The sequence below is a fragment of the Nothoprocta perdicaria genome, unplaced genomic scaffold (genome assembly GCF_003342845.1).
Source record: "Nothoprocta perdicaria isolate Ctin4 unplaced genomic scaffold, notPer1 scaffold_3, whole genome shotgun sequence".
Lineage (NCBI taxonomy): Eukaryota > Metazoa > Chordata > Aves > Tinamiformes > Tinamidae > Nothoprocta > Nothoprocta perdicaria.
The window spans coordinates 335,145-362,247 of NW_020455532.1; the positions used below are offsets into that span (position 1 = coordinate 335,145).

The 27,103-nt window shown below is 51.8% G+C and overlaps 3 protein-coding genes across 3 annotated transcripts in view; 1 reads left to right on the forward strand and 2 right to left on the reverse strand.

The window, feature by feature from the left end:
* TTI1 (TELO2 interacting protein 1) overlaps nt 1-206 on the reverse strand; it is a 6,172-nt gene extending 5,966 nt beyond the window's left edge. Inside the window, exon 1 of the mRNA XM_026041969.1 lies at nt 3-206. Within this exon, the coding sequence (XP_025897754.1) occupies nt 3-206 (204 nt within the window). The remainder of the gene's footprint in view (nt 1-2) is intronic.
* Nucleotides 207-471: 265 nt separating this feature from the next.
* On the forward strand, nt 472-21,730 carry RPRD1B (regulation of nuclear pre-mRNA domain containing 1B). The gene is made up of 7 exons (XM_026042246.1): nt 472-656; nt 1,701-1,830; nt 2,866-2,999; nt 8,705-8,817; nt 10,729-10,855; nt 11,847-12,022; nt 19,862-21,730. The coding sequence occupies exons 1-7, from the start codon at nt 506-508 to the stop codon at nt 20,009-20,011; spliced, it is 981 nt and encodes a 326-aa protein (XP_025898031.1). The 5' UTR covers nt 472-505; the 3' UTR covers nt 20,012-21,730.
* Nucleotides 21,731-24,470: 2,740 nt separating this feature from the next.
* TGM2 (transglutaminase 2) overlaps nt 24,471-27,103 on the reverse strand; it is an 8,023-nt gene continuing 5,390 nt past the window's right edge. The window contains exons 9-13 of the mRNA XM_026042205.1: nt 26,820-27,059; nt 26,474-26,746; nt 25,139-25,299; nt 24,932-25,068; nt 24,471-24,850 (exon numbers count right to left, since the gene is read on the reverse strand). Of these exons, the coding sequence (XP_025897990.1) occupies nt 24,694-24,850; nt 24,932-25,068; nt 25,139-25,299; nt 26,474-26,746; nt 26,820-27,059 (968 nt within the window). The 3' untranslated portion in view covers nt 24,471-24,693. The remainder of the gene's footprint in view (nt 24,851-24,931; nt 25,069-25,138; nt 25,300-26,473; nt 26,747-26,819; nt 27,060-27,103) is intronic.

Here is a 27,103-nt window from a genome sequence, read left to right on the forward strand (position 1 = left end):
GCCTGCGCCACGCGCGGCGGCCCGCGCAGCGCGGCGCGCAGCGGGAACAGCACGTAGAGCTGCAGCTCCTGCAGCGCCGCGGCGCCCACGCCGCCCAGCGCCGCCTGCAGCCGCCACACGTTGTCCCGCGTGCGCGCCCGCGCCAGCTCCGCGCACAGCGGCCGCAGCGCCGCGAACGCCGCCTGCGGCGTGTCCACCGCCGCCATGCCGCCCGCCCGCGCCGGAAGTGACGCGCGGGCAGCGCCACAAAGCGCCCCCGCCGCCGCTCGCACGCTGTGAGAAAGGTCCCGGGCGCGCGCGCTGCGCATGCGCGCAGCGGCGGGAGGCGATCGCTCGGCTCCTTGGCGCGCGCTCCAATGCGGCTGCGCATGCGCAGCGCTGCCCCCTCCCCGCCCCCTCGCCCTCTCCCCTCCGGCGATCCGTAGCRCGGCGCCCTTTGACCCGCGGCGGCGGGGTGAGGGGTCGCGCGGCCATCTTGCGTCGGCGGGCGCGGCGGCGCTGCGCCATGTCCTCGTTCTCGGAGTCGGCGCTGGAGAAGAAGCTCTCGGAGCTGAGCAACTCGCAGCAGAGCGTGCAGACCCTCTCGCTGTGGCTCATCCACCACCGCAAGCACGCGGGGCCCATCGTGGCCGTGTGGCACCGCGAGCTCCGCAAAGGTGCGCGCCGTCCGCGCCCTCCCGCTCCCGCAGCAGCCGCCCCGGGAGGCGCCGCCGGGCGGAGGCCGCCGGGTCCGGGGGGCAGCGAGGCCCCGTCGGGGCCTGCGGGTCCCCCTCACCCCAGCAGCCGGTGCCGGCGCGGCAGGGCGAGAGGAAGCGGCCGCTGGGGCGGGCTGGGCCTGAGGGAGCCTTTCTGCAAGAGCAGCAGTAGGGCTGGGGGTGAGGCCGCGGAGGAGGCGGCGGCCCCGGGGGGCCCGGACGGCGACACTCCGGCCGTCCCGGGGGCGCTCCGGCCGTCCCGGCGCTGCTCCGGCCGTCCCGGCGACACTCCGGCCGTCCCGGGGGCGCTCCGGCCGTCCCGGCGCTGCTCCGGCCGTCCCGGGGGCGCTCCGGCCGTCCCGGCACCGTCCCCATCACCACGGGAGCTGGAGGCGCCCGGGCCGCTTAGCAGGATGGCGGGGATGCGTTTCGGGGGCCCCCCATCATCTCGAGGGCCTTTTCCAGCCCCAGGGACCCCCTGGTCCCGCTGCCCTGCTGTCCCGCCAGCAGCACCCTGCCTGCRGGGTCCCGTCGGTGCCCCCCGGACACGCTGTCCCCTGGTGCCCCCTTGGCCCAGGCCAGCGGGCGCTGCTGCGGTGGTCTCGTCGAGCGGTTTTGCTCTTCTCCAAATATATCGTAGAAAATTCAATGCAAATCTTTTTGCAAGCCATTTAATGAAAAATTCAGTGTTAATTAGTTGCTAGGTTGAAACACTTGTTTTTATTTTCAGGCACATTTAAGGCTTAAGTTTTGCATAGCTTTGCTCAGAGTTGAGGTGACTGCACAAAAAGGATCAGGATCACGATTATTTCATGAATTAATTGGAAAAGAAATAGCAAAAGCAAAGGGGGCAGGAGCTGCCTGCCTCGAAGGGCCCTTGCTGCAATAGCAGCAGGGATATTTGGAGCCGAGTGTGAGTAGCTCGGGCTGAGTGTGAGTAACTCGTGAGTAACAGCAGGTGAAAGGAGCGGGAAGCAGTCGCAAACTGTCCCTCTGCTCTCCTAGCGAAGTCGAGCAGGAAGCTGACCTTCCTCTACCTGGCGAACGATGTCATCCAGAACAGCAAGAGGAAAGGGCCCGAGTTTACGAGGGAGTTTGAGTCTGTCCTCGTGGATGCCTTTTCCCACGTCGCCAGGTACGTTGCTGCCTCGCTTTTGAACTCGGATCTGCTCTCTAAAGGTTGTGCGCTCGCGTTATAACGAGTGTTGGTTGATTGCAGGAGTGTTTGTGCCCGCTGTCTGGTGGGAATTGGGCACGGGCTGCCTTGGGGATGGGAGCTGTTCAGTTTTGATCCCTCTCGTGCGGGATTCCTGTTTCAGGTCGTGAGGGGCTGGTTCACAAACACTTCTGCTCTGCATGCGAGTCCACGCGCTTTGTTTTAACTGTTCTTACAAGATCTTGCAGATCCGTTCAGAGGTGACAATTGCACCTTGTTTGAAGGTACTGACATTGCATATCTGCCCACATGAGCTCAAGCTGCGTAACAATGACTTTTTCTCCCCTTTCGGAAGAATTTAAAACACATGTGATGCTTTAGGGTCACTGGTTTCCCATCTGTCTCTGATTTGAGCATAGTTTTCTGCACTGTTTGTTTTAAAAGTTATTGGCTTTCCTGTTGGCAGAAGGAAGATTTCCTCCTCTATAGAAGGAGAGGAGATGCGATGCAGCTGTGAAAAATGGACTACCACTTAGTCAAGACTTTCTCTAAATAGCATAATAATTATTGTTTCAGCGAAACAACTTCAGCATTACATGCATTTAGTGGTATCTTGTGCTTTCAGTGTCCATTGAAGTGCCTAATGATCCAAACATCCAAACATTTTTGACTAGGAGGCTGCCGACTGAAACAATTGTTTCCAGTTAGTAATGTAAATAGAAAACATGGCAACTGGGAGATGTTTTGTAACTTCTTTTTTTTTTTCTGATTCTGAAAGATACCAAGTTTCTTCCTTGAAAAATTTCCTGGCTCTTTCCTTGGGGAGGGAACTAGGGCACTTTCCAGTAATCTTTGCTTCTAATTCAAGGGGAAAATTGGTTTCAAGTGTGTTTYGTGCAGGTTATGCCAGAGAGTCTCTCCAAAAATGCAGATGTTGCAATGAGTTTAACTCCTCTTTTGGAAGATGCCTTCTTAATTTCTTGTATTTTCATCATTTCTTAAATCTTTGAACAGAGAAGCAGATGAGGGCTGCAAAAAGCCCTTGGARCGATTGCTTAACATCTGGCAAGAAAGGAGCGTGTATGGCAGTGAGTTCATCCAACAGTTAAAACTTTCGATGGAAGACTCCAATAGTCCCCAAACTAAAGGTGAGCACGTGTTTAATTGTTTTGTTGTGTTGTTTTGCTTTTTAATTAATGCATGCTTTGCTGAAAGATTAASCGTGAAAGGTTGAGCTCTGCGCTCCTACGTTGTGCTGTTGTCAGAGTTGCTCTTGGAGACTTTTCAAGTGTCTGGAGAGACGTTTCACACCCCGAGCTCCACGTAGGCAGCTTGTTGCCTYGTGACTCGTCCCCAGCAATGGGCACCGGGCAGGTGCTGCAGGGYTGCCCGCTTTTGGGGGGCCGGGCGGGCAGGGGGCAGTTGCTGGGGTTGACGTCCCGCTTCCCGTGTACGAGCATAACCAGCAGCCTGGCTACGGTGCTGTGTTCAGTACTTTGTTTTCACATTCTTTTTGCTTTGCATAGTTGCGGTGCTTTATTGTGCTGTAGGTGTGCCTGCTTGAGCAGGAAGGTTGGACTAGATGATCTGTAGAGGTCCCTTCCAACCTTAAATATTCTGTAAATCTGTGAATTCTGTGAATCTGTGAACTTAGTGCCAGACTTGGCTTAATCGCTGGTGGAGTGTTCTGGGGGAAGAAGCAAGAACAGTGTAAACCTTATTCTAGGCAATAACGTTAGTTGCACAGCATTAATCTGAAGGCATGAGGAAAGYGTGTAGAATCACATATGTCTGTGGTTACAGTTTGGGTTTTTTAACATGCGTTTTCAGGTAAAATTAGTGAGAGGGTCAGCTCTAGGAGTTTATGGTTGGTGCCTTCCAACATAACGTAACCCGTTATTCAGAATTTGTGCCTTTCTGTTTGCTTGGAGGCTGGCTGCCCGTCGGGATTCCCTCTCTGTGTCGGGACACGGAATCTTGCGGCCTCCTGCAGCGGCTCCGTCACAGGTGCCGGGGAAGGGACAGGGGTCCTCCAGGAGCCTGRGACATCACCACGCACTAAAGTGGAGTTGACTTGGATGAGTTGTCCCTGAGTGGCCGTGGTGCTTGGGACGCTTGTGTGCCAGGGAAGGACTGCGGTTTTGCATGCCTGAGCTCTTGTTAAAGTGAATAACTGAATGTATGAAACTTGACCTGCGAAATGCCCGGAGATGTGTGTGTCTCTTATTAAAAAAGGTGATGCTTGTTCAGAAAAGCAGATATGCAATCCAGGTGAATTAGCCAGGAGCCGCTGCACAGCATCATCTGCTGTTGTGGGTGCGGATATCAATCGATGCTGCTACTGTTGCCTTTAAACCYGCAACTGTCCGTGCAGTATCCAGCACTTCCTAATTGTCACAGAGCTGTGGGAAATGACAAGGAATATGGCCCTTCTRAGAACTTCATTGAGCACGTGGTGGCTAGATTTTTTTTTTTTTAAGCAATGTGAATGTGAAAGCTGAATTCCTGTGTTTGCCTGTTTCCAAAGTGGATATGGGTTAGAAATAGGTAGCACTGGTATCTCTAGTTGGTTTAACATACCAGTAAAAAAGAAATTTGGAGCTCCCTGAGAGCCTCTATTTCAGTGAAYATCCTCTTCCTGAGCCTACGAAAGGGCAGCAGCAAGTCTATGCAGATAGATGTGGTGCTTTTTAGTGCTGCCCTGTCTTGTTTMGGACCTTAGACCAAGGTTTAGACCAAGTGCCCTTGCTGAACGAGGTGGCTCTACGTGCTGCAGACTGCCAAGACCAGGGCCCGGCGCCACCAGACAGGTCCCTAGAGCTTCCTGCGCGTGGTCGAGGGGCGCAGCCACCATCGCACCCTGCGGAGCAAAGGCTCCGGTAACGGGGYGGGCTGGAAGCGAAGGGGCTGCCTCAATGAGGAGACCCCCCGCCCTGGCCGCCCCTTCCTTGGAGCCCCGCGGTTCCCTTCCCTATCGCTCCCGTTCAGGCTCGCTAAGGAAACATGGGCATGTATCAATAAACTTCTGAATGTTCATATCATTATTTATAGGGATTTCAATTCTGAATGTGTTCATTAAACTTGCATTTGCTTTCTCATTAATCTTTTTTAATAAAATGTTTCTTTACAAAGAATAGGTAGGAGAACAACCCATTTATCGTAAGGACTGAAAAAAATAAAGTCTGTAGAGGTTTGATATAAAATCCTTGAGGTAATATAACCTATTATAGCTGAYGTGTTGTCACTGCTATTTTAATAAGCAATTGAAGGAAGCCCTGAGTGTGCTCTGATGTGGGAGCATCACAAGACACTGTAGAACATAACGAGCTTGTGTTGCCCACTGAGCCACAGGGAGGGAGACTGCATTGAAATACGGAGTGAAACAAGGCAAAAAGGGAAACGGATGAGAATGCTTCCAAGAATAATCCAAATAAAGGCACGTGAGGACAGGATTATATATTGTTTTGGAGCAGATCAGTTCTAGAGAAGCGTGATGTGGGACAGGATACCGAAGAATGTGTGTTGGAAGAAGACCTTAACAATCATGAATCACTTGACTGTAATATCGAGGGCTTGGGATGGTGAGAGGGCGCACTGAAGCATTAGATTTCTCATATTTTGTTGCTCTYTGTCTTCTGAGGTGATGGGGATCTTTTTGGAAGTGAGATTAGTTTTTTACTGTATTCAGTATTTTGTACTAATTGCTTTCAAAAAGCGTCCCTTGTGTATCAGGTTCCTTGGAACATAAAGCCTGCAAAAGTGCGGGGTTTGTTGCTGTTGTCATGGTTTTGGGAGGCTTGTTTCTGGTTTTGCTGGCCGAGGATGAGAGCTCTGCCACTAGGTAAACAAAGCGCAAAGATTCAGCTGCTTTACCCTTCAAGTAAGCGGTTGGCTTTAGGACTTTGGAAATGAAAACCTTTTGTCTTCTGCAGATCTGGAATATCTGCTTGAGTGGCGTTTCTAGCCTGTTGCCCTCTAGGCAGAAGCTTCTCCTGCCACTTGGCATCGAAGCTGCAGCTGGTGTTTAATTGTCAGCAAAGGCTGGTAAATCCTCACCTATCGACTATTTGTCTTTGTAAAAAGGTAAACTCGTGTGCGTCCACCAGTGAAATGCATCAATCTACATATGGAATTTCTTGAAATATCATGTAGGTACCTCTTGGATAAGGAACGACATGTAACCAAGCCCTCATAAGAGATAATAATGTGCTCATTGTAAGGCTTTTTCRTTTTTTTTTCTTAATCTCAAGACAGTATAAAATCACTCTTTGTAACAGAGCAAAGTTTTAAGCTTCTCATTACTCTTCTAATGCATATCCAGATTCCTCTGCTGGTTTCTCTGTGCTCTATGATAGAGTCGGGAATGCAATCCAAGAAGTCTGTTTCCCTCTAAAAGGATCTTCAGGAGAAGAACACGAGAAGGTGAAYGTCCTGGACGGGAAGAGCTCCTGCTTTGCCAGTTAACTGCAGGCCTGGCCTTTGTTACCAGAGGCCGCCCCACGATGCTCTAGAGTCTCCTCGGGCCACCAGGATGATCTGAAGTCAGTTGGGGACAAGTTCGTTTACAGGCGTSTTTGGTTTCGCCTGACGCTGCAGCTGTGAGGTCAGCGACCGCCTGGAGCGCCCCTTGGGAGCTGTGGGCGCAGCGAGTGTGGGTCCCTTCTGCCGCCTTCGGGGAGTAGCTCAGCGACAAGCTCGGAATCACAGAGTAGGAAAGACCTTTGAGATCATCCAGTCCAACCGTAAACCCTTCAACGCCATCCTGCTCAACCATGAGTTCCTCATCTACACCTTAGGAAGACCTAGAAGCAGCAGGAAGCCAGCTTCATCTCTTCTCTGAGCAGGGTCTTCTCTGACACCCTTAGGTTTAAGAAAATGTCATTTCTACAATGGTACCTTGCTGTTGAGTTCTGTTCAATTCTGGATGTTCTTAGTGTTTTTTTTTTTTTTTCTTTTGATAGATTAGAGGTTGTCTTTTTTTTTTTTGAGGTGTAAACTGTAACAATTGAATTATTCGTGGTTAGCAGCTCTTCAAGGCTACTAAGGCAGGATCATTTGTGACTTGGGCCTGACTTGTCTTTCAGAGGTCGTATGTATGTATGTATGTGTGTGTATGGAAGTGTGTGTGTGTGTGTGTGTGTGTATATATTGTGAAAAGAGACCTCTGGAATATTCCAGAGGCAGGGAACGGTGTTTCCAGAATTCTTTGGAGGGGTTTCCTGCTGCCCTCAGGCAGAGCGGTGGGATGCAGCAGGATCCTTCACTGTGCAGCACTTCTGCACCTCGTGTGCGCCGCGGTCCCTCGCTCTTGTGTCAGCTGCKGCTTTTCATCTCTTATTGGTTAATTACTTTATGCTAAGCACATAGGGGTGATGAATATTCATGGCTCGTTGTTCTGAGGCTGTGTGACTTCAAATGCTCTCTGGCCGCTTTGTGGTCTGCACATTTTCCATTCAGTTCTATGTGYGGCTCTTTTTTGCATCCCACAGTGAACTGCGGCTGTTCTTCTGGTTCATCTGGTGTCTTATTTGCCTATCAGACCTATTATCAAGTTCTCCCCCCCACAGTTGTATATGTACAGTCTATATCATACCTTTTTTTAGCCTCCATAGCTTGACTTTAGCATACATCAAAAAATAATGTTTTTGGATGACTATGTTTTCTGTGCTGCTTTGCCTTCCATAGAGCTGATTTGATGTCTTGAGATGTGTTTTTTGGTTTGCTTTGTCTGCCTCGTGAAGGTGATTCAGCTTCTCCCCCACTAGCAAGATGCGAAGCACCTCTCCATTAAAATAACTTCTTTTTTTCAGCTCACAGGGTGAGCAAAACCCAGCGTAGAAGGGCTCACCTTTCTGTGTGCTCCTTCAGTAGAGTTGGGCAGAGTGCCACATTTTTAAAACAAGAAGGATCCTGGATTTTTCTGTGAATTGGCTCATATACTGACYGTTTCCCCTGAATTCTGTGGTTATCTTGGTTCTTGGAGACTTGATTTCACTTGAGAGATATTTGTAGGACTCTGTCCAAAGCTGTCTTACAAATTACCCTGACTCTTCCAAGTTTTGATGACAAGTCTGAAAAATGAGTTATCCCCTTCTGAAGGCYCTGTAGCTGGATGCAGTGCTGCATTAAGGCTCCTGACTCAAAAGATAAGCGGGCTTTTCCCTCTCAAGCCGAGGCGTGTTGTGCCAAGGGTCCTAATATCTTCCTGTTATGCAGTCCTTATTTCTGCGGTGTCACAAGGTACCTGTTTGCAGGAGCAGTTGGTGCTGAGCCCGTTGCCAGTGTTGCCGTCGCATCTTGTTGGAGAGCTCCCTGTTGACAGAGCTGCCCTCAGGTCTTTGTTTCCATGGAGGAGGGCAAGACTGAAGAAGCAGCAGTTTTTGTCCCTTGACTGTGAGGGGAAATATTTTCCATTTCTTTTGTTCATATGTATCTTAGGATCCAGGCTCCGATTGTGCTGGTGGGAGCGCTACCCTCCCTGTGCAGCATTAACCAGCGCTTTGGAGCGGTGCTGGAGACTTGCCTGTTAGTGGGCAAGTCCAGGGGCCTTCTCTTGCCCTACCTGTCCTCAGCGTGGGAGGCAGGAGGGTGMACGGGAGCAGTGCAYGGTGCTGAGGAGGGTGAATCCCTGGGCTCTGGACACGTGTGCATGCACTGTGTGAGCAGGGCTGGCCTCCCTTGCCGTGTGCGTTTGAGCGTTTGCAGCCAGAGCCCGGTCCATCTGCGACCACCCTTCTCTTTCGGGAGGCTTTGTYGCCAAAGCGTCCCGTGTGGCGGCCGGCGCTCATGGAAGCAGCGGCAGTTGGGACGTGTGGGTTTGGCACCCAAATGAGTTGCTTGTGTGTGTCTTCAGTTGCAGAGGAGAAGAAGTCTTTAAAGCGGACTTTTCAGCAGATACAGGAGGAGGAAGATGATGATTACCCTGGGAGCTACTCACCCCAAGACCCTAGTGCTGGGCCGCTTCTGGTATGTGTGAAGGATGGAGGGTGGGAGAGGTTTGCGAAGCCACCTCCTGTGTGGGACAGCCACGAGGTGGAGCTGCCAACAAGTACAAATACCTTTCCTGGAGAGATTCCCTTGGGGCTGGGAGCCGGTGTGTCATGGAGGAGATGCTTGCCTGTCTCTCATTAAAACACTGCCRCACGTGCGAGTGATGCAGCCGGGCTAAGCAGGGCTGCAGAGCGCCGGCGGTGACGAGGCTCAGGGGGCAGCTAGGACAGGCCGTGCTCTCAGTGACTGCCAGGAATGGTGTGTGAGCTCCCAAACCCAACTTGTAGCACTTAAAAGTAATTTTTTGTATGTAATTTTGTAATTACTTGTAAAAGTAATTTTTTTTTAATGCATATCTCTATGCATTAAAAAGTTCARCCTTAGAAAGGTTTGTGTGGAGCTGGTTACAAAAATCAAAGACATTATTTTAAGGCTGACGTGTTAGTGATGTGTTGGTAATAGGAATGGGACAAAGAAGATGGTTTTGACTATCTAAGGCTGCAAACTAAACATTTGCTAAACCATGGTCAATTTGAAAAGATAAAAAGTTACACCATCCATCTGGTAGACTGTAAACATGGACAAATAAGAATAAATTACAACTGTCAAGGGATTGAGTGGAGCTTTTTGTTTTTACCTCCAGATGCGTTGCAGCTTGTGGTTTCTCTTGATGGTCAGCAGTGTGTTTGTTACTATTGGAAATCAGTAGTAGTTTGCAAAGAACAACTAAATACTGGGCGGGCAATGGACGTCTTTATTTTTCTGATAAAACTGCAAGACTTCYGTATATATTTACTTAAAAGATATTTTTTTCCAATGATTTCATTAAGTTTCAATTAGTTAAGTATTAATTAAGTATTCAATTAATTAAGTATTAAATTAGTTTAAAAAACAATGTTGCTTAGAAGAATAGCCTTGCAGTGTCAAAAGCCACGTCTTAGACCCTGGTTCTTGTTCTAAAAGACAAAGAGGAAATTCCAGGAATCTCCTTTTCTTTCTCTTTTTTTAGGGGCGGGTAGTGAGGAGGGACGGGGTGATAGGGTGGGTCAAGAGAGGTCCCTCTWAGGCAGTGCTCACGCACATTCTTGCACTAGGGTACCTTTTGGGTCTGTTTATTAATCCTGATGCATTTTTCCTCAAGGCACTGAGAATAGCTGAAAGATTAAATTGCTGGGCTACAGCAAAGTCCATTTTAATTGCAGCGTGCTTCCAAAGAGCCAGTTTAGCTAAATGAGGAATATCAATGACCTTAATAAAGAGGACAATATAAAGCCTGCTATAGGAGGGAGATATATATATATATATATATGTTCTTTTGTAGTCAAACTTTCTAATAGGTAACCAAGCTAAAACTTCCACTTCTCAAAAGCTGACCTTTGTTCAGCCCTATAGCAGTTTTTCTTGCTTTGTCAGATTGTACGTGTGGGGTTAAGTGAAAGGTATGTGTACGCTTCGTGTGCACTGCTGTTAGTCTAAGAGAAAGTGTCAAGGAAATAGTTGAGAGTAAAACAAACCGAGCAAGTCTGATGCCAAGCCAAGGAGTGGTGGCTATTTCTGAGGTTGGCAGTGATCTTTTCAGCTTTTGTCTTAAAAACTTTTCATTCCAGTTCAGAGATCATCTAACTGAAGGGTCTTGAGTAATGTAATTATACATTATAAATTATATAAATAATATAAATATAAATTAATAAATATCAGGATATTGTAAACTTAGTGAACATTCTGTGTATTAGGAAGGAAGTGTTTAAAAATTAACTGAAAAAGATCTCCAGTAATGGTTGCTCTCAGGTTAGCGACTCGGAGGGTAGTGCAGTGTCCGTGCCTGTAGGAACCYCCATGGAAGTTACCTGGTTTTAACGGTAGTGTGCTTGTCTTTCCGTCTGGTAGACTGAGGATTTGATCAAAGCCCTGCAGGACCTGGAGAACGCAGCCTCGGGAGACGCCACGGTGCGGCAGAAGATCGCCTCCTTGCCCCAGGAAGTGCAAGATGTTTCCTTACTGGAGAAAATCACAGGTATGAACTTGAGGGCGAAGGAAAACCGGCCCAGCGTAACTTAAAGATGTTTGATTTCTACATAAAAGGGATAAATCTCTTTCTTTTTTTTGTGCTTATTTTCTAATTCTTGCGTAATTAATAGATCATAACCCCGTGAAATATAATTGAGGATGAAATTTATATACCTTCTTCCATTTATTTTGGCTTAGACCAATCTACACATTTACAAAGGTTCTTGTGCTTGAGAACATCAACAGCATTTTGGAAGAACGTAGAGGGAACAGAGGCAGAGCTCTCAAATGGATGCGCTGGACTTCTGAACACCTGGACTATTAGGCCTTTTAATGGATCTAATTGGGCTGTGCTGAGTACACATGTACCCCTTCATGGCTGCGGCAAAATAAACTCCCTGCTCCCGGAAGTCTGACAGTCGTTATTTAAATGACTTTTATATTTTTAAAATAATCTTAAAAGTTTAATTGATTTTTTTCTTGTTCCTGGAAGTAGTTGAATTTAGAACGCATTATGAATTGTCACTCAGTTCTTAGTAATACATTATTGCTGTGTTCCCTCGTCAAGGCATACAGTTTGTATGTTTGCCTGTATGGATATGTTAGCAGCACTGAGAGAAAAGAGGAAATAAAAAGCCCCTATCACGTTTAAATATTAAAGCCCTCTGATTTAAATAAATCCTGAATGTGCAGCCTAAAGTTCTGGTTAAAGGAATCTGTTATTCCTATAACATTTTAGATATGTTTTCATATCTAATCATGGACATCTCTCCAAGAACAGAGTAGTCATTTATATGAGTGTCTGAAAAACACTGTTCTCGAGTTGTTTGTCTTGCCTATTTTCTTTATAGTCCTTGTGATAAGAATTCAGTTTTCTTATCAAGCCAGGCCCGCACTTAYGAATGAAATGCTATTGTGCGTGGTGAATTATAACCCTTCTGTAAAGAGTGRAGGTTTTAAACTTTGTCCTGCCGATTCCTGACCCCTTTTGCCCGCAGACAAGGAGGCAGCGGAGCGGCTCTCGAAGACGGTGGACGAGGCGTGCCTGCTGCTGGCGGAGTACAACGGGCGGCTGGCCGCCGAGCTGGAGGACCGGCGGCAGCTCGCGCGCATGCTCATCGAGTACACGCAGAATCAGAAGGACGTGCTCAGCGAGAAGGAGAAGAAGCTGGAAGTGAGTACTGACCTGAAGGCAGCGCTGGCAAGCCTTGCCTCGGCAGATGCTTCCGCTTGATGCCTAAGGAAGGTGTTTCTGTCGGGGGAGATGGTTCTAGGAGTTATTTTTCCCTTTGGAGTAAAATGAGGGTAAAGAAGCAACATAGAAACACTGAAGAAAATAAATCAGTCCAAGATGTTTTACTGTGTGTGGACATGGAAAGCCCAAATCTCAAAGCTTTGTAACAGAAAACACTTGTTTAGCAAACCCGTTTGTTTGGTTCAGATCCCGTCACCTTTTTTAATTGAAATTCCCTTTTCCAAAAAGTTAGGCTCCCCTTGCTATAAGCTGTTGATTATTTTTGTTTCTCTGATCCTTTCGCTTGTTTTTTTTTTTGTGTGTGTTTTTTCTTTTGTCCTTTGCCCATGGCTGGATGCCTTTCATCTCGTCCCAGGCCCTAATTGATAATCAGATGCAGTTTAAACAAGCTCTTCTGGTATCCTTTAACAGCCACTCTTACCAACAACCTCTGCGCTCGAGTGCAAGTTGGGCTGATATCAGAAGTTGCTGCCCTGGCCTTCCCTGCGGTAGCTCTCCTGAGCAAGGGGGTCAGGACAGCGTGTGGAAATGAGGGTACCGGGAATCGGCCTCAGCCAGCGCCCAGAGCAACACACAGGCTGCACACACACACACATGGCCCCACAGCYGAAACAGCCCTTCCTGCAGGAAGTGCTTCCACACCGCGCCCTGGGACTAACGGGGAAGTTAATTAACGATCTGGGCCCTSTGTCACTGCCAGCTGTTGGGCCGCCCCTCGGCGGCGCGTTCAGGGCTTGCTCTGCGCTATCGGCTGCTGGTTGTTGGGAGCAGCTCTTGGGTGGGACACGAGCTGCTGTAGGGGACGAGGTTTCCTGGCAGGAGGCTCCTGTAGTGATTGCACGTTGTTCTGCCACGACACAGCTYGCCGTGGGCTGGCCGGCCCGCCGTCCTGAGATGCCTTTAGTTTGGGGGCTTTTCCTGTGGTGTGCCTTTGTGCTCTGCTTTGTGCCTGTCTTGTAATTGTGAGCGTGTTGCCTTTCTGGATCTGAAATTGGAAAGGCGAGTGCTGATGTTTTGTTCAGTTAGTGCTGATAGATAACACTTCTATTGGCTTTTTTTAGCTTAAATTTCAAGTTGTGTGTCTGTCTTATGGTGGAGTCATTAAAAGGTACTTTCAGGCATGGATATGGAAGATGTAATGTTTGGCAGTGACTCATTTGCTGAATGTTAGGGCAAGTCTTGGGTCAAGTTTTTTTTTTCTTTCTGAAAGAAGACACCTGTCTAGTAGAGGCAGATCCATAGTACACTTAATCTTTCAAAAAGCAAGGAATGGGAAGCAAAATGCACACAGACTTGTTAAGAGGCCCAGAACAATCCATAAATTTTAGTCAGGTTGAGGATACGCAAAATGAAGAAATTTGCAGTTATAATTAAATTAAAATTTCTGAAATAACTGGTGTGGTRTGTGTTGTTTTTCAAATGCTACGTTTGGTGAGGAGAATTGTTTAAAACATGTTACTGAGGCAAAGCTGCCAATTCAGCTGGCAACGAGATRAACTGAACTGCTCTGTTCCTAGGAGTAATCCTACTGGTGTGGGGCAAGGTGCTTGCCTGCTGGTAGGTGTAAACGTGCTGCTTAATATATGTGAAATGTATGTGAAATTAAACCTGGCTTGGGGGTAGCATCCTTGTTTCACCACTTGAACGAGGGGCCTTAGTCCTGTGCTAGCTGAAGGAGATGCCACTCTTGCCTCAAGCAGCAAATCCTCACTGAGGAATATGGCCTGATTAGAGCACTCCCTTGTGCTTGACTTAGAGGGTTAATACGGAGTGGAAGATGATGGTTGCAGATATGAGGTGCCCTATCTGCTTATCGGTTTTGTTTGAGCCTTTGATGTGCTGACAGCAGCACTGCTGATGAGGGCTAGGATTTGCCTTTGTAGTGCTAATAAGCGTTTTAATAGAAGCATCCGAAGTCTTGCAGCAATCAGGAAATATATTTTAAAAAAATACTTAGCAAAGATTGAAAGAAGAAAATAACTTAAAACTGYTTCTGAGTACCTTCTCAGAGCATGTTCTGGTCTCTCGAGAGGTCCTTTCCGTAGCCTGTGGCGCTGTTGGCTGTAGCTCGTTGCTTCCTGACCTCCGAATGAGGTAGCGCTGTAGCTGTGCTCCATAAGCACCTTGTTGTGGGGAATCTTGCCGGGTAGGGAATGGGGGCTCCTGCTTAGCAATATGGATCTCAGGGCTTTATCCAAGATAGGAAAGATGGATGATTCCCAAAATCCCTGGATATTTGTTGTACTGTAACTCTGGGGCATAACACTGTTGTCGTCAGTGGCAGAAAGCAGTTCATGAAGGAGCAGTGTGCTAAGGAGGATGGTCCTGGGCACTGGTAGAGACGGGCACGAGAGGACTCGGGCGAGCAGGACTCTGGGGAGGCTGCGGGGCCTGGACCCAGYGCGGCGAGTCTGCCCTTAGGGGAGCGATTCCCTGGCAGCAGCTGAGTAATCCCGAGTGCAGGAACGTGGGCTGCTTTACCGAGAAAAGATCCCGGTGACTCGTTTGTAGTTTAAAAGCACTTACGGGAAAGGAGAGGAAATTCCTTTTATCTGGGAATTGCCAGCGGATAGCAAAATGACTTAACCAAAGCAGAGTATAATAAGGCACATATTTTTAAGAGTAAATATCATGATCAGTTAATTTCCTGAGAGCTCTCCTGCCTTGCATCGATACTGCTTGGTCGCTGAGCATTGCATGCCTTGCTGCGGGTGCTGAGCTGCGAGCCGAGCCCTGCGCGCGGCCGGAGCGCGTCCCGGCTCCTCGGGGTGCTCCTGCCAGGCACTAAACCCCATCGCCAACCAGGGTAGCAGCAGGAACTGATGTGTCTAAGAGGATGAGATCAAGTGATGACTTCTCTGCCRTGAATATTGACCTTCCTGTGCGAGTTCTGTGCCCTGTGTGTCGTTTTGCCCATCGCTGCCCTTGCTGAGCACCGTCGGTTGTGGAGGGTTTTTTGTGCTTGGGCACCTGTGTCTGTGTAGGGCACTAAGGGCAGGGGTGTCTCTGAAGTCAGCTGCTGTTTTTGTAGATGCATGGCGCAAATGGGGGGAAATCCAGGGAATCGGTTTGGATGGAATAACAATGTAGGGGAGAGATGTGCAGGAGGAAACTTCCGTTGTGGTGCACTAAATGAGTGGGGAATGAATTCAGCTAAGTAGATGGGACCAGAAAAACTGAGTGAAAGCAGTAATAGATTTTGTCTGATTTTTCACAGGGGAAAAAAAAAAACAAAAAACCCTTAGGATCTCCCTGAGAACTGTGCATTCTTTTTTTCTTCTCTAATATTCATGGTTTCAATGTACTTTTAATGCACCTTTTTGAAGCTGGAGTATCTCAGCACCACTGTGGCTTTTGTTTTCCTGCTGTGAAGTGAGAAACCAATTCCCACGATAACGTTTATTTGCAGTCTGCAATTGAGGCGTGTCCTTATCATAAAATCCTAGAATGCTTAAGGGTGGAAGGGGCCTCCCAAGGTTGGTTTCGGTCCTTATGCACCGCCGCCCCGGTGTGTGTCACCCCCCGCTCCGTTTGGAGGGACAGTGGGCATGTGGACACGCAGTTTATACTTTATATTTGTACCGGCACTTGTCAGCCTCCTCCTTTGGACCCAGAAGCTCTATGACTCTAGTATTTCCTTGCAAGACTAGTGCCGTTTTCAGAGCAGGCTGCTCTAATTGCTTTGGGATGAGGCTGATGTGAGCAAACCGCCGGCCTGTGAGCGCATCTGCCTGGGGCTGCYCTCTGCCTCCGGGGAGGACGAGCTCTGCTCCTGGAGCACGTCCTGCTGGAATGTGTTCCTAGAGCCCGGCTTGCTCCGAGCCGCCACGCGCAGGGATGTGGAGGCAGCTGGGTTGGAGGCAGAGGGAAGCTGCTGCTGAGCCCAGCACAGCCCTGAGGCCGGGCCAGGGGAGCAGTGCGGAGCTGCCGCTGAAAAGGCAAAGCCAGGATGGCGTGTGAGCCAGTGCAGATGTTGCCCGTGATCCACGCAGCCTCTGTTGAGCTCTTTTGAGCACAGGAGCTGAATTAAACTGCAGGCCTTTAAAATGAGCTGGTAAATCAGCTATGCCAAGAAAAGCTGCGGGGTGATCCTCTGTGTTTTTAGTGGCTATACTGGTTAACAATAATCTACACTTCATTAAGTGTCTTTCGGTTCTCATTTTAACATGCTATTTCTGAAAATTCTGGCAGTAGGCAAGGCTAGGGCTTGCGTGTGCTCTTAAAGTGCTGCTATTTGAGCATGGAAGCAGCTCTCCTTGCTTTACAAAGCTTTCCACTTCCAGGAATTTTCTCCAGTTTATTTCCTGATGTTTTGTTTTTTATTGACATGCTGTCATTGTGACAGTCATATCCTAATGTGCTGCTTTAATGACTAGATTTTAAGTCCTTTGCACAGGTTAAGCRTGTAAGCAAATGCTGAGGAACATCTAGCTCTATCAGTGTCATGGTTAACGTTTTAATTAGAAATTTCTCCGTGACTCCCAGCCCAGGACGAGGTTTGACAGCGATGTGCTGGGTGCAGGTGTTTCTGTGGAGCCTCTGGTTCGTGTGTTCCCCTGTTCCTGTGGCAGGGGTTCAGCCCCCGTGTCTCTGTGGCTGAGCTGTGCCCTGCCAGGCTGCGCCCGCCCGTCTGCCTTCCTCTTCACCCTCGGAAATCTCATTAATACTTAACTAGATGTTTTCCCGTCGGTGCAATTGCTGCCGTGACTTATAGAGTGTTATTGCTTGACCCAGAGCAGGAGTGAAGGCTTCGGTGCAAATTCTAAGCTAAAATAAAATGGAGCCAACACTGTGTAATCCAGAAAGGTGAACCAAGCCGCGCAACAGTCCCCGAAATTAATTTCAACTGCGATCGGATTTATAATGTTCAAGCAAGGCCTTTTTGAATGAAATACTTCCATTGGGTCTTATGTTTGTTCAGGGGTGTTTAATTCTGATTTTGTGTTTGTTTCAAGGACTAAATATCTAATTCCCTTGGTGACGGCTGATTTAGAATTCCACGTCCTGAAAGGGAATCTCGATTAGAAAAGGCATTTGTGGGGCACGGTGCCAGTTCTCCCGCAAATCCTCAAAGCGCTGTAGCAAGAATCTCAATATTTTGTCTAAAAAGCTTTTCCTACATCCTCCTCAAAGTCCTACTAGAGCAAGAATCTCAATATTTTGTCTATGAAAGGTAAATAACATCCAAATACTATTAATCTTAAGGAAAGCCTGCTATGCAGTGAGGCAATTAGCTAGACGAGGAGCACAAACTAAGACCTCAGAAGGCAACAGTTGCTTTTCTTCACACTGCTTATTCTTTCAGTTTGTGAAGCAGAGGGTCCTCGTGAGAGCTCTGCTAGCAGGCTTTCCTGTTACCTCTCGGTGGAAGGCTTTTCCTGCCTGTTCCAGGGGGCCTTTGGCGGAGTGGGCAGCACAGCATGGACGTCCCATCCTGGCCCCTGCTCTCTTCTCGTGTCGCTTTTCCCTGCGCCTCCCGGTGCTGGAGCTCAGCGGATCCTGGCCCGGCCTCGGGGGCCCGTCTCTCCGGCGCTGTGCCGCTCTGCCCGGGCTCGGCCCGCGAGCCCCGGAGCGAYGGAGGCCGTGAGCAGCAGGGAGGTGGGCGGCTTGGCCGGCGGCTCCGTCGCCCGCGAGCACGTGCAGGAGCCGGTGTGTTCCCGCCTGCCGGCCTCCCGGTGATCCCAGTCACGGCGGCCAGCCGGCGCCTGCCTCGCCGTCCCCGTGGCAGCTTCCACCTGCTCTTGGAGAAACGCGGCCCGTGCAGCACGGCAGCGCTGCTGCTTCCACGTCTTTTTATCTACTTGTGGTTTGCATTCGTGCTTGAAAACCACCTTCTCTTTTGCTGCTGCTCTCTGCCTTCTGAAGTTCATTCTCTAGCCATGTTTGCCTATTTAAGTTTCATGCCTCGGTTTTACTCCTCTGCGCTATTTCCTTCCTTACAAGATAAGACAAAAATTTTAATCACTTAATTGTGTAGTTCTGAAAGGTGGAAGGGACCTAACCAGCTCTGGCTGCTCACAGTAAATGARTTTATAAAGTCTCTTACAAAATCTATTTTTTCCTCAGTTTATTTCTGTTACTCGTTGAACTGCTCTTGCTTCTGCTGCCCTTCCCAAGGAACCCGCCTTGCCAGCATGTGAAAAGCAGAGGCCTCGGGAGTTGTATCCCGGCGAATACTCCTTTCTTTGTTCTATGATAATTTCCTGCTCTTTCCTTACACTTCATTTCCTTTCCCAGTGCCTGCTGCAGTGCAGTTAGCCCTGCACTGGGCTAACTGCATTATCCCATTATTTAATGCATAAATCCATTGCTCCTAACCCTGCAGGAGCTGCTCTGCTTTCATACTTGGAGAAGGTGGAGAGACTATCCATCGCAGAGAAGGTTAGAAAGGATGGATTAAAGCTGTAAACTCTTCAGAAAGATTCTTGATTAAATGTGCGCYGAGTTGTATTTGATCTTCAAAGATAAACTTCAATTCTCGGGTAAACTTCTTTCTTTGCCAAGTAATTAAGATATCAAAAGTAAGTAAATATTACAAGTGATTGTACAGACATCTACTCAGCGGCTTTTTTTTTTTTTTTTTATCCCATTGTTTCCTACAATTCTGGGATGACATTAAAAATACATAGCRTGAGAAATTGCAGAGACTGGAAGGTTCTGCAGGAAAGGCCCCCACACGTAATCCTGCGGGACTTGGGTAGCAGCGGCCTCTGTGGCTGCTCTGTAAACGTTGGGAATCGCCCCACTTTGGAAAGGGTGTAAATATCAATGTTCAGTTGAGCTTTGTGTTAGATGCCTGGGTGTGCATGGGCCTGCTCTCATGTCTCTGGGCACAAGTTAACAAGATAACGTGCTGCTTTCTTTTCTGGGTTCCAAACTGCTGMTATTTCAGAGGTCTAGTGCTCAATCCACGCCTCGCTTGGGGAAAAAACTACTTGCATTTGTTTTTTTAACCTGCTGCCTTTCTGCTGTTTCCATAACATTCTGCAAATGTTAGTGCTTGTGTTTTGCTTGGTTTCAGTCCAGTCTGGATGTGTCTTTCCCTGCACTTGCCTTCAGTGATCATACACATATTTACATGTTATTTGTTAATGTGCCAATCTAGTGCTTACAGCTGCTGTGGTTGCTAATGAGTTGTTTAGTATGGTACTAATAAGGACTAATAACAGCAATCACCTAATGGTGATTTCTCTTTATTCTTGGCTGCTTTCCTAGAGAGCAACTATGCAGTGAATGCGAGCAAAAGGAAGCTGTCTGTGCAGCGTGCTTAAACAAGTGTGGTATCTCGGGGTGGATCTGGTTTAGTCTGCTCCCTTGTATCCGAACAGGGTTTGCAGTGTCTGTGGATGTGCTGTTCTGTAGAACGAGGCAGTTAAAAGGGAATAATAGAAAGACTGTGGTGTCCTTTGCAGTGTGTGACAGCAGCAAAACACAGTTGCCTGGGGGAGAACAGGAGGCTGGAGCAGCTGTGTGATGATGCTTCTGCTGCATCAGTTAGGGGTATTTTGTGTCATTCCGGTTGCAGTGATCTATCCCAGAGCAGGGCTGGTGTGCTGGGCTGCCAGAGCTTGTGATTCCCCTGGATAGCAGGCTGCGAGCTCGGGAGAAGTGCTCAGCTCTGCTCTCGTGCCTGCACTTGCTCCAGGGGCCGGCTGCTTGCCAGCTTCTCCCGGAGCGTCCCCTGGAGAGCACTCCTTGTTTACCTAGGGCGCTGTTAAATAACTTGTTTTAATCCCTGTTCCTTTCTCTTTCCCTCAGGAGTATAAACAGAAGCTTGCTCGGGTAACCCAGGTCCGCAAGGAGCTGAAATCCCACATCCAGAGCCTTCCCGACCTGTCGCTGCTGCCCAATGTCACGGGAGGTCTGGCACCTCTGCCCTCGGCCGGGGACCTCTTCTCCACAGACTAGAGCGAAAGGCGGCCCCGGTTCCCGCTCTTACCAGCAGAACAGAGGACTCTGGTGCTGACTGGACCCCCGGGCCCCYGAGGTCGACTGTAGGAGGAACTCGCAGAGCTGCTTCCAGCCTCCCGGCTGCCGTGCTCACCCGCTCCCTGGGCGCCTTGGCTCTCGCCGAGGGCACGATAAGGAGGGCGTCTTTGCGAGCTCTGAAGGGAGTGGGGATAGTCCAGACGGACAAAACCCCTCACATTTTTCCCATGCCTTTTAGTTTCTGTTTGCTCTTAGCACTTGTTACCCCCACAAAAGTCATGAGAATCATGTACATATAGACCTGGAACGTTTGCAAAGAAAGATTGACCATATAACACATTTTTTTTTCTCTATAAAGTGTGTATTGTTTCTAAATCAGTCTTGTCTGTTTTAGTTGGATTTCTGAACCTCGTCCCTGGAACAGTGGAGAGGCTGGTGGTGTTCCCAGGGCCGTGTGCGGGCGCAGCCGCCGGCGCCGGGGCAAGGCAGGCATCTACCCAGCAGCGAACAGGGAAATCCTTCCCAAATCTACAATTCCTCATAATGTTGCAGGGCTGATATGAAGGTGTTTTGTATTTGGCATGTACATAAATTGAGACTCACTGCAGGCAATAAAAATAAACAGCTTTTCTTTGTGAATTAGAGAGAGCTTCATAATTTACACTCTGCTGAGCAAGGCAGAMCTGGGTATTACTTACACGAGAATGGAAGTAAATTTTGGTTTTGCTTCCTTAGATTTATACCACGTTTTTCCTCTCCATTATACAAGAGGAGATGGTCACAGGCTTTGGTTTAACTAGCTGAGCGGTTGAAATGCTGGATTGCAGCTGGTGATATCCCGGCGACAGATGCTGTCTGATTTACTCTGAGGAAGAAAATATTGAGAACATTATACTATAAATTCTCTCTATAGCTTTAGAGACGCTATTTGGTGGACAGAAGTTAAATGTGGTATAAATGTTTATTTATATAGAGAATAGACCCATATGTGTGCACATATCCTGTATGTACATGTGCCATGACCATGCACGTAGCTATTAGAAGGATGTACTTAATTTAGTGTCACAGATTAACGTGAGTTGATTTTATTATGGGGAAAAGTCAAAGAAAAACAAATTTAAAATACTCCTTAGTTCCACGATTCCGCCAGCTGATGTTTCAGCTGCCATGGATGGAATTAGATTTGGGTTTGTGTGTTAGCTTTAACAAGCTGGACTCTCTAATCGTTAAAAACCATTCCAATCTGACTAACAAATCTGTTGAAATTTAGCACCTCTCACTGTAAAACATGTGAAGGTTCTGGACACACGTGGTCTGGTAGTGCAGGTTCTGTAACGYGGAGGCTGGGCTTAGGCAGGCCACGTCAGGTGCTGAGTTTGGGCCTCCCTCTGGTCTTAAGCTGCTGTTGTCAAAGGCATGAGAGGAAACCTACGGAAATGCAAAGCTTGTTCTGCGGCTTCRTTAATTTATTTTACAGGGTATTCAGTAGTATATTCAGCATTCAGTTAAATAACAGCATTTTTGGTCATTAAGTTTGTAAAAAGCTCATGTGCTTTTCGTACTGACACGTTACTTTGTCTTCTCCTTTTCTTTTCTCTTGGTTAATCTTCAGGTACCCTTCCTGCCCAGCCAAGAAACGTGCTTTTCCTTTTAGTTTACAGTGGAATTTCAGTGACAGAAGTACTTTGTTTGTTTTTAATGGATTAGTGCGATAGTGCAGCCCTTTATGGTCCAAACAAYATTTAGATAAAGCACTGTGTATTTTCTCTGCTTTTGCCAAAAATTTTAAAAACAAAAAACAAACAAAAGAAAACRTACCAAACCTCAAAAACCCAACCGGAAAGATCCAGTCTATCCCGTTCCAGCTCATGGTGTTACTCTGAGGCTGGTTTAGCCAGAAATTATTTTGACCATTGATTGAATGGCTATCCAGCATAGGACAAAAGAGCTGTCATTAGAAAAATTATGTAGAAAAATATATTGATATCTCACGCTGTTGTTTTGGGCAGATCTTTTGTGAGAAAACTGTATGTCTTTTTTTTTTTAATGGAAATGTTCTGATTTTTTTTTTCCAAATATACGTGTGTGTTTTATTTTGCTTAATTTAAATGAAGTCTTGTTGTTTTTAATTTCATTTGCTTTATTTCTTGGGCAAAGGGTGAACTGGATGAAATTCTCTCGAGGTTAAACAGATTTCTCCAAGATATTTTTTTTTTTTTAACAGAAGCTTAAATCTGTATATTGACTGATTTTAGGATGAATTTAGAGGTATAGGCTGCCGTTTGTGACAGCAGTATATTCTGAAATGTCTCATAGATATCTATTTTTGAATAAACGGGTGTCGTTGAATAGCAGTGGCTTTGCGATGGCTTTGTGTTCGCTGCCCTTGGAGCATCCCCCGCCGTGCCCTCGCACGGGCTTGGAGGAGAGCCGGAGGGGAGGAAACGGGGTGATGGTCGCGGGAGGGGACGGGTCACTTGTGGACCAAAGATGGGGTGGAAAAGCAGGGAAAAGTCACCCGGTGCCCTCTGGAAACCGAGAGCCGCGTAAAACATCTTAATGGAGCATTGGCAGGGCTGCTCTCGGGCTGCTCATAGTGGCATGAAGCTGAAAGGAGCATTTCCAAGCAATTCTGCTTATTTTTGGGGTAGGGCCTCGGCCAGCAGCTGCCCTTTCCCGCTGGAAGCTGGCTGTGGTTTGCTCCAGCGGGCTGCCGAGCACGGCGTGCAGCGGCCCGCACGCGTCGCGCACGTTGGATAAACAAGCAGCGAAAAGGACGTGTCCTGGAGGGTGCAGTATCGCTGTGTTTCAGACAGCTCTCCCTGCTAATGCAGATTCATTTATTATTTTTGTACCATCTTAGGAAAAAAAAAAAAAAATCTCGTCTGAGTAGCCAAGTGAAACAGAGCGGAGCTGAGCTCAGTTGTTTACAGGGAGCAGGACGGGCCGTTCCCGCCGGAGCTGCGGGTGCCCGGGGGGCTGCGGGTGCCCCGGGGTGCAGCTGCCTGCGAGGCCACGAGGTGCCCGAACCTGGAGCCTCCAGGAGGAACCCCAAAGCTGGAGCCTCCACAAGGGCCCCCAAAGCTGGAGCCTCCACGAGGGCCCCCAAAGCTGGAGCCTCCGCGCGGTCAGGGCCGCTCTGCGCCCCCGCTCGTGGAGAGGGCGCCGGGGAGCCCCCATGGAGACGGGCAGCCTGCAGGGCTGTGCCGGGCGGGCAGGGACACGTGGGAAGGGGACGGGAAGGAAGCGGAGGCAAACGCTGCCGCGGACGCCGCGGTGTCGGCTGTTCCCGCGGGCAGCGTCGGGGTGCCGAACGTGCCGGCTGGGAGGCRGAAAGGAGCCTCTGTCCCGAGCGTGGGAGCAGCCGGAGTGCCGGGGTGCCCCTCGGCCCCGCGGGAGGCGGCGAGCCCAAGGTGCCGGTTATCTGGGCTGCCCCAGGAGCCGCGTGTGGCCTTGCAGATACCGGTCTGTGCCGGGGCTCGGGCTGGCACGTATCGGGCCGGGACACCCTGCCGTGCCCGGGGGGCTCCCCGGGGCCCGCAGCGCGCTCCTTGCGATGGGCCGTCCCGGGGCCGCGGGGAGCGGGGCCGGGGCTGCGGGAGCGGGGCCGTGCACGAGCGGTGCCGGCTCTTGGGCTCCTCGGGGAYGCGGTGGTGGCTGCAGCGGCACGCGGGGCCGGCCGGTTGTCGAGCCCCTCAGGGTCCCCCTTTCCCAGGGCTCCGCTGTGGTGCTCCCGGCTGCCCGGGGCTGCTCCGGCGCTTCCCGGGCCCCTTCCCAGCACCCGGCAGCAGCCGGGGGGCTGCACGGGGCGACCCTGTCTGCGAGACATGGAGAGGGGCCGGTTCCTCCCGCCGCTTCCCTGCCTGCCCAGGGCCCCTTGGCCAGCCCAGCCCGGCACCCGCCCGCGCCRGCACTTGGGCTCGTGCCCAGCTGGAAATTCTCTGCAGTCCGTGTAAATACTGAATCTGTGATTTAGGGCTCGCGGGGGCGGCAGGTCCGCGCGCTCGGCCCGGCTCCGCGCCCGCCCTGCGCCCCGTGCAGGGGACACGACGGCGTCACCCGCTCCCTGGGCCGCCAGCCCCGGCCTCGCAGCCCAGTCCCTGCCGCAGCTCACGGGTGGCCCCCGYGTCGCTCCCACGGGAACCGCAGCCCGCGGGACCCCGAGGCTGCCCCTCGGCCAGGGGGCTCTGCCCTGCGCCCGGCCCGGCCCCCGTGGCGGCTGCCCGGTCGTCCCAGCGGCCAGGAGGGGCCGGGCCCGGGGACGCAGCGCTGACCTCGCGGGGCGCTCTGCGCTGCGCTCGGCGCGCGGGCCGCGGCGGCACCGCCAGGCCCCTGCGGCAAACCCGGCTCCCAGCTCCTCCTAGCCACTCCGAGCGCCTCCAACCAGCCCCCTCCAGCACTCCGGGATGCAGGAAGCCTCAGTGACCACACGGGAAATGGAAAACAGGGGTTTTATTCAGTGCTCRTGGGGTTAGTGCCTGTCGAGGAAACGTCCCTTAGCTCAGGGCRGGAGGTTGGCAGCGCTGGGCCCGGTTAGTGAAGCAGGTGCCCGGGGTGAGGGCAGCGTGTCCTTGTTCCTTGTGCGGCTCCGGCAGGCTGGCGGTGCGTGCGGACAGGCCGGGGGCGGCGCGGAGCTCGGAGCCCTGCCTTGGCGCCGGCGCTCACTGCGGCGCGGGCGCCACGATGACGCTGCGGAAGCCCTTCACCCCCGCCAGCCGGTCGCTCTCGAAGTCCACCACGAGCTTGTGCATGCCGGGCTGCTGCGGCAGCAGCTCCAGCCGCACCTTGGCCTCGGCGCCCGGCTCCACCGGCTCCGGCCTGCGGGAGCGGCGGTCAGCGCCGGCCCCGTGGCCCCCACGGCCCSGCGCCCCCACGGCCCCGCGCGCGGGCTGCTCTTACAGCTGCTGCCGCTGCTGCCCCTCGGTGAGGCCGGCGCCCTCGGCGGCGAAGACGCAGTCGGCGAGCGGGACGCCCAGCGGGTTGGTGAGGCTGAGCTCGGCCACCAGCCTGCGCCGCTGCACCGGCTCCCCCAGGATCTGCGAGCGCACAGGGCTGCAGCCGCGGCCCCGGCCCCCCGGCCCCCCGCCCACCCGCCCGGCCTCTCACCCGGATCCGGATCTGCGGGTTCTCCACGTAGACGTCGCGCATGGCCAGCAGCGTCTCGCCACTCTCGCGGTCCGTCAGCAGCGCCACCACCTTGATGAGCTTGTCCTGGGTGAGGTGGGCGCCGTACTGCTCGTAGAGCACTCGCAGCGGCACGCGCTTCTCTGYAAGGCAGCGCGGGCGCCGCTCACGGAGCCATCCCGGCATTCCAGAACATCCCGGCATTCCAGAACGTCCCGGCATTCCGGAGCCATCCCGGCACTGCGGAGCCCCCGGGCACCGGAGCACCCCTCGTGCACCCTCCCTCCCGCCTGGGTCTCGCCCCTGCTAAGCCGGGGTTGCCGGTGGCTGCAGAGGAGCCGGGGCCCCGTCCTGCCGCCTGTTCCAACGGGAACACTGGGGGCTGCGGAGCGGGGAGCTGCGGGATGGAGCGGGGATCGGAGCGGCGCTGAGCGTCCCGGGGACCCTGCCGGGGCCGGGGCTGGGGCCGGGGAGGCTGGGCCGCCCGCRGGAGCCTCCGGAGGCGCCGCAGCTGTGGTGGCGCCCGGCCAGGGCCGTCCCGCTCCGCATCCTGGCACCGGCTCCCCGGGCGCCTCGGGCGCTTCCTCCTTGCAGCTGAACAAATAGCACCCGGCCCAGCGCYGCGTTTGTCAGGGCCCCTCTGGAGCAGATCTCAGCGCAGATTAAAAACGAGCCTGTTCCGGTACATCAGATCGATTAGTTTTGTAAGCCCTGAAGGGTCTGTRAAAAGATGGCATAAATCAAACCTGGGTTTAATTACCAGCAGCACCGCTAATTTGTAATGAAAGCGAGTGGCTGGTGCCAGGACGGCCCCGCGCAGCCGCCGCCGCAGGAGGGAAGGGCCCGGCCTTCCCGCAGGGCCGCGGAGCATCCGGCTGCTGCACGTGGTCCGAGGGCGGCCTCCCAAGGGCAGACCCTGTTCCCAGCGAGCGGGATCAGCTGGGATCCCTGCCGTGGGAAGCCCYGCGCCGAGGCCCAGATCCCCTGCAGCAGATGCAGACGGGGCAGCGGCACCGGGCGCTGCCGCTGGCTGTATCTGCTGCGATGAGTGTGGCCGATGCACAGGGAAGGCGCGAGCAGGACGCGCACGGGGGGACATTGGCACGGGGACAGCCACAAGGCGCCCCGCTGCCCGCTCCGTGCCCGTCCGGCCCCGCGCGCTGCGTTTGCAGCCTCCGGGGGTGCCACCTGTGCCCGGGCAGCAGCGGGAATGCTTCCTCACGGAACCCGGGAGCTGCGCCAGGCTCTGCCACCGCCACAAGCCGCGTCACCGCACCTCCGTGTCCCCACGTCCCCGCGGCGCTGCCCGGCTCCTACCTGCGCGGGGCTCGAGCGCCACGTTCAGCAGGTCCTTCATGCCGCACTGCGGCCCCGCGGTGCCGTTGTAGCTGGCGGTGCGGGCGCAGATCATGAGCCTGCAGACGCGCTCTGCATCGGTGKTGTTGTGGATGACGGCCAGCACGTCGAAGTCACAGCCGTTGTTGGCGCCCTCGGTGAGCTTAATCCTGAGGTGCAGCCCCTCGTCCTCCTCCTGCACGGAGCTCTTCTCCAGCTCGGCCTTGGCAAACACTTYCCTCTCCTTGTCGGAGCCTGCGCGGGAGCCACGCGGGGCGTCAGGACCGCGCGGGGAGCGCCCGGTTGCAGCCCGCGCCGCCGCACGCACCCTCGGGGTACTTGTAGTGGTGGGTGATGTCCTCGCGCGTGTCGCGGCCCACGCTCTTGGTGCTGATGTTCTTGCCCACGAAGGATGTGTGCGTGCTCTTGCGCTCGGAGCCGTCCGAGCCCACGATCCAGTAGACGATGTCGGCGTTGACCTCGGCGAACACGAAGGGGGTGTCGTACTTGAGCTGCAGGTCGCCCTCCTTGACGGCCTTGACGGGCGCGGGGCCGCAGCAGAAGACGCCTGCGGGCAGCGCGCGGTGGGGCCGTGCCGGGCGCGGGGCGCGC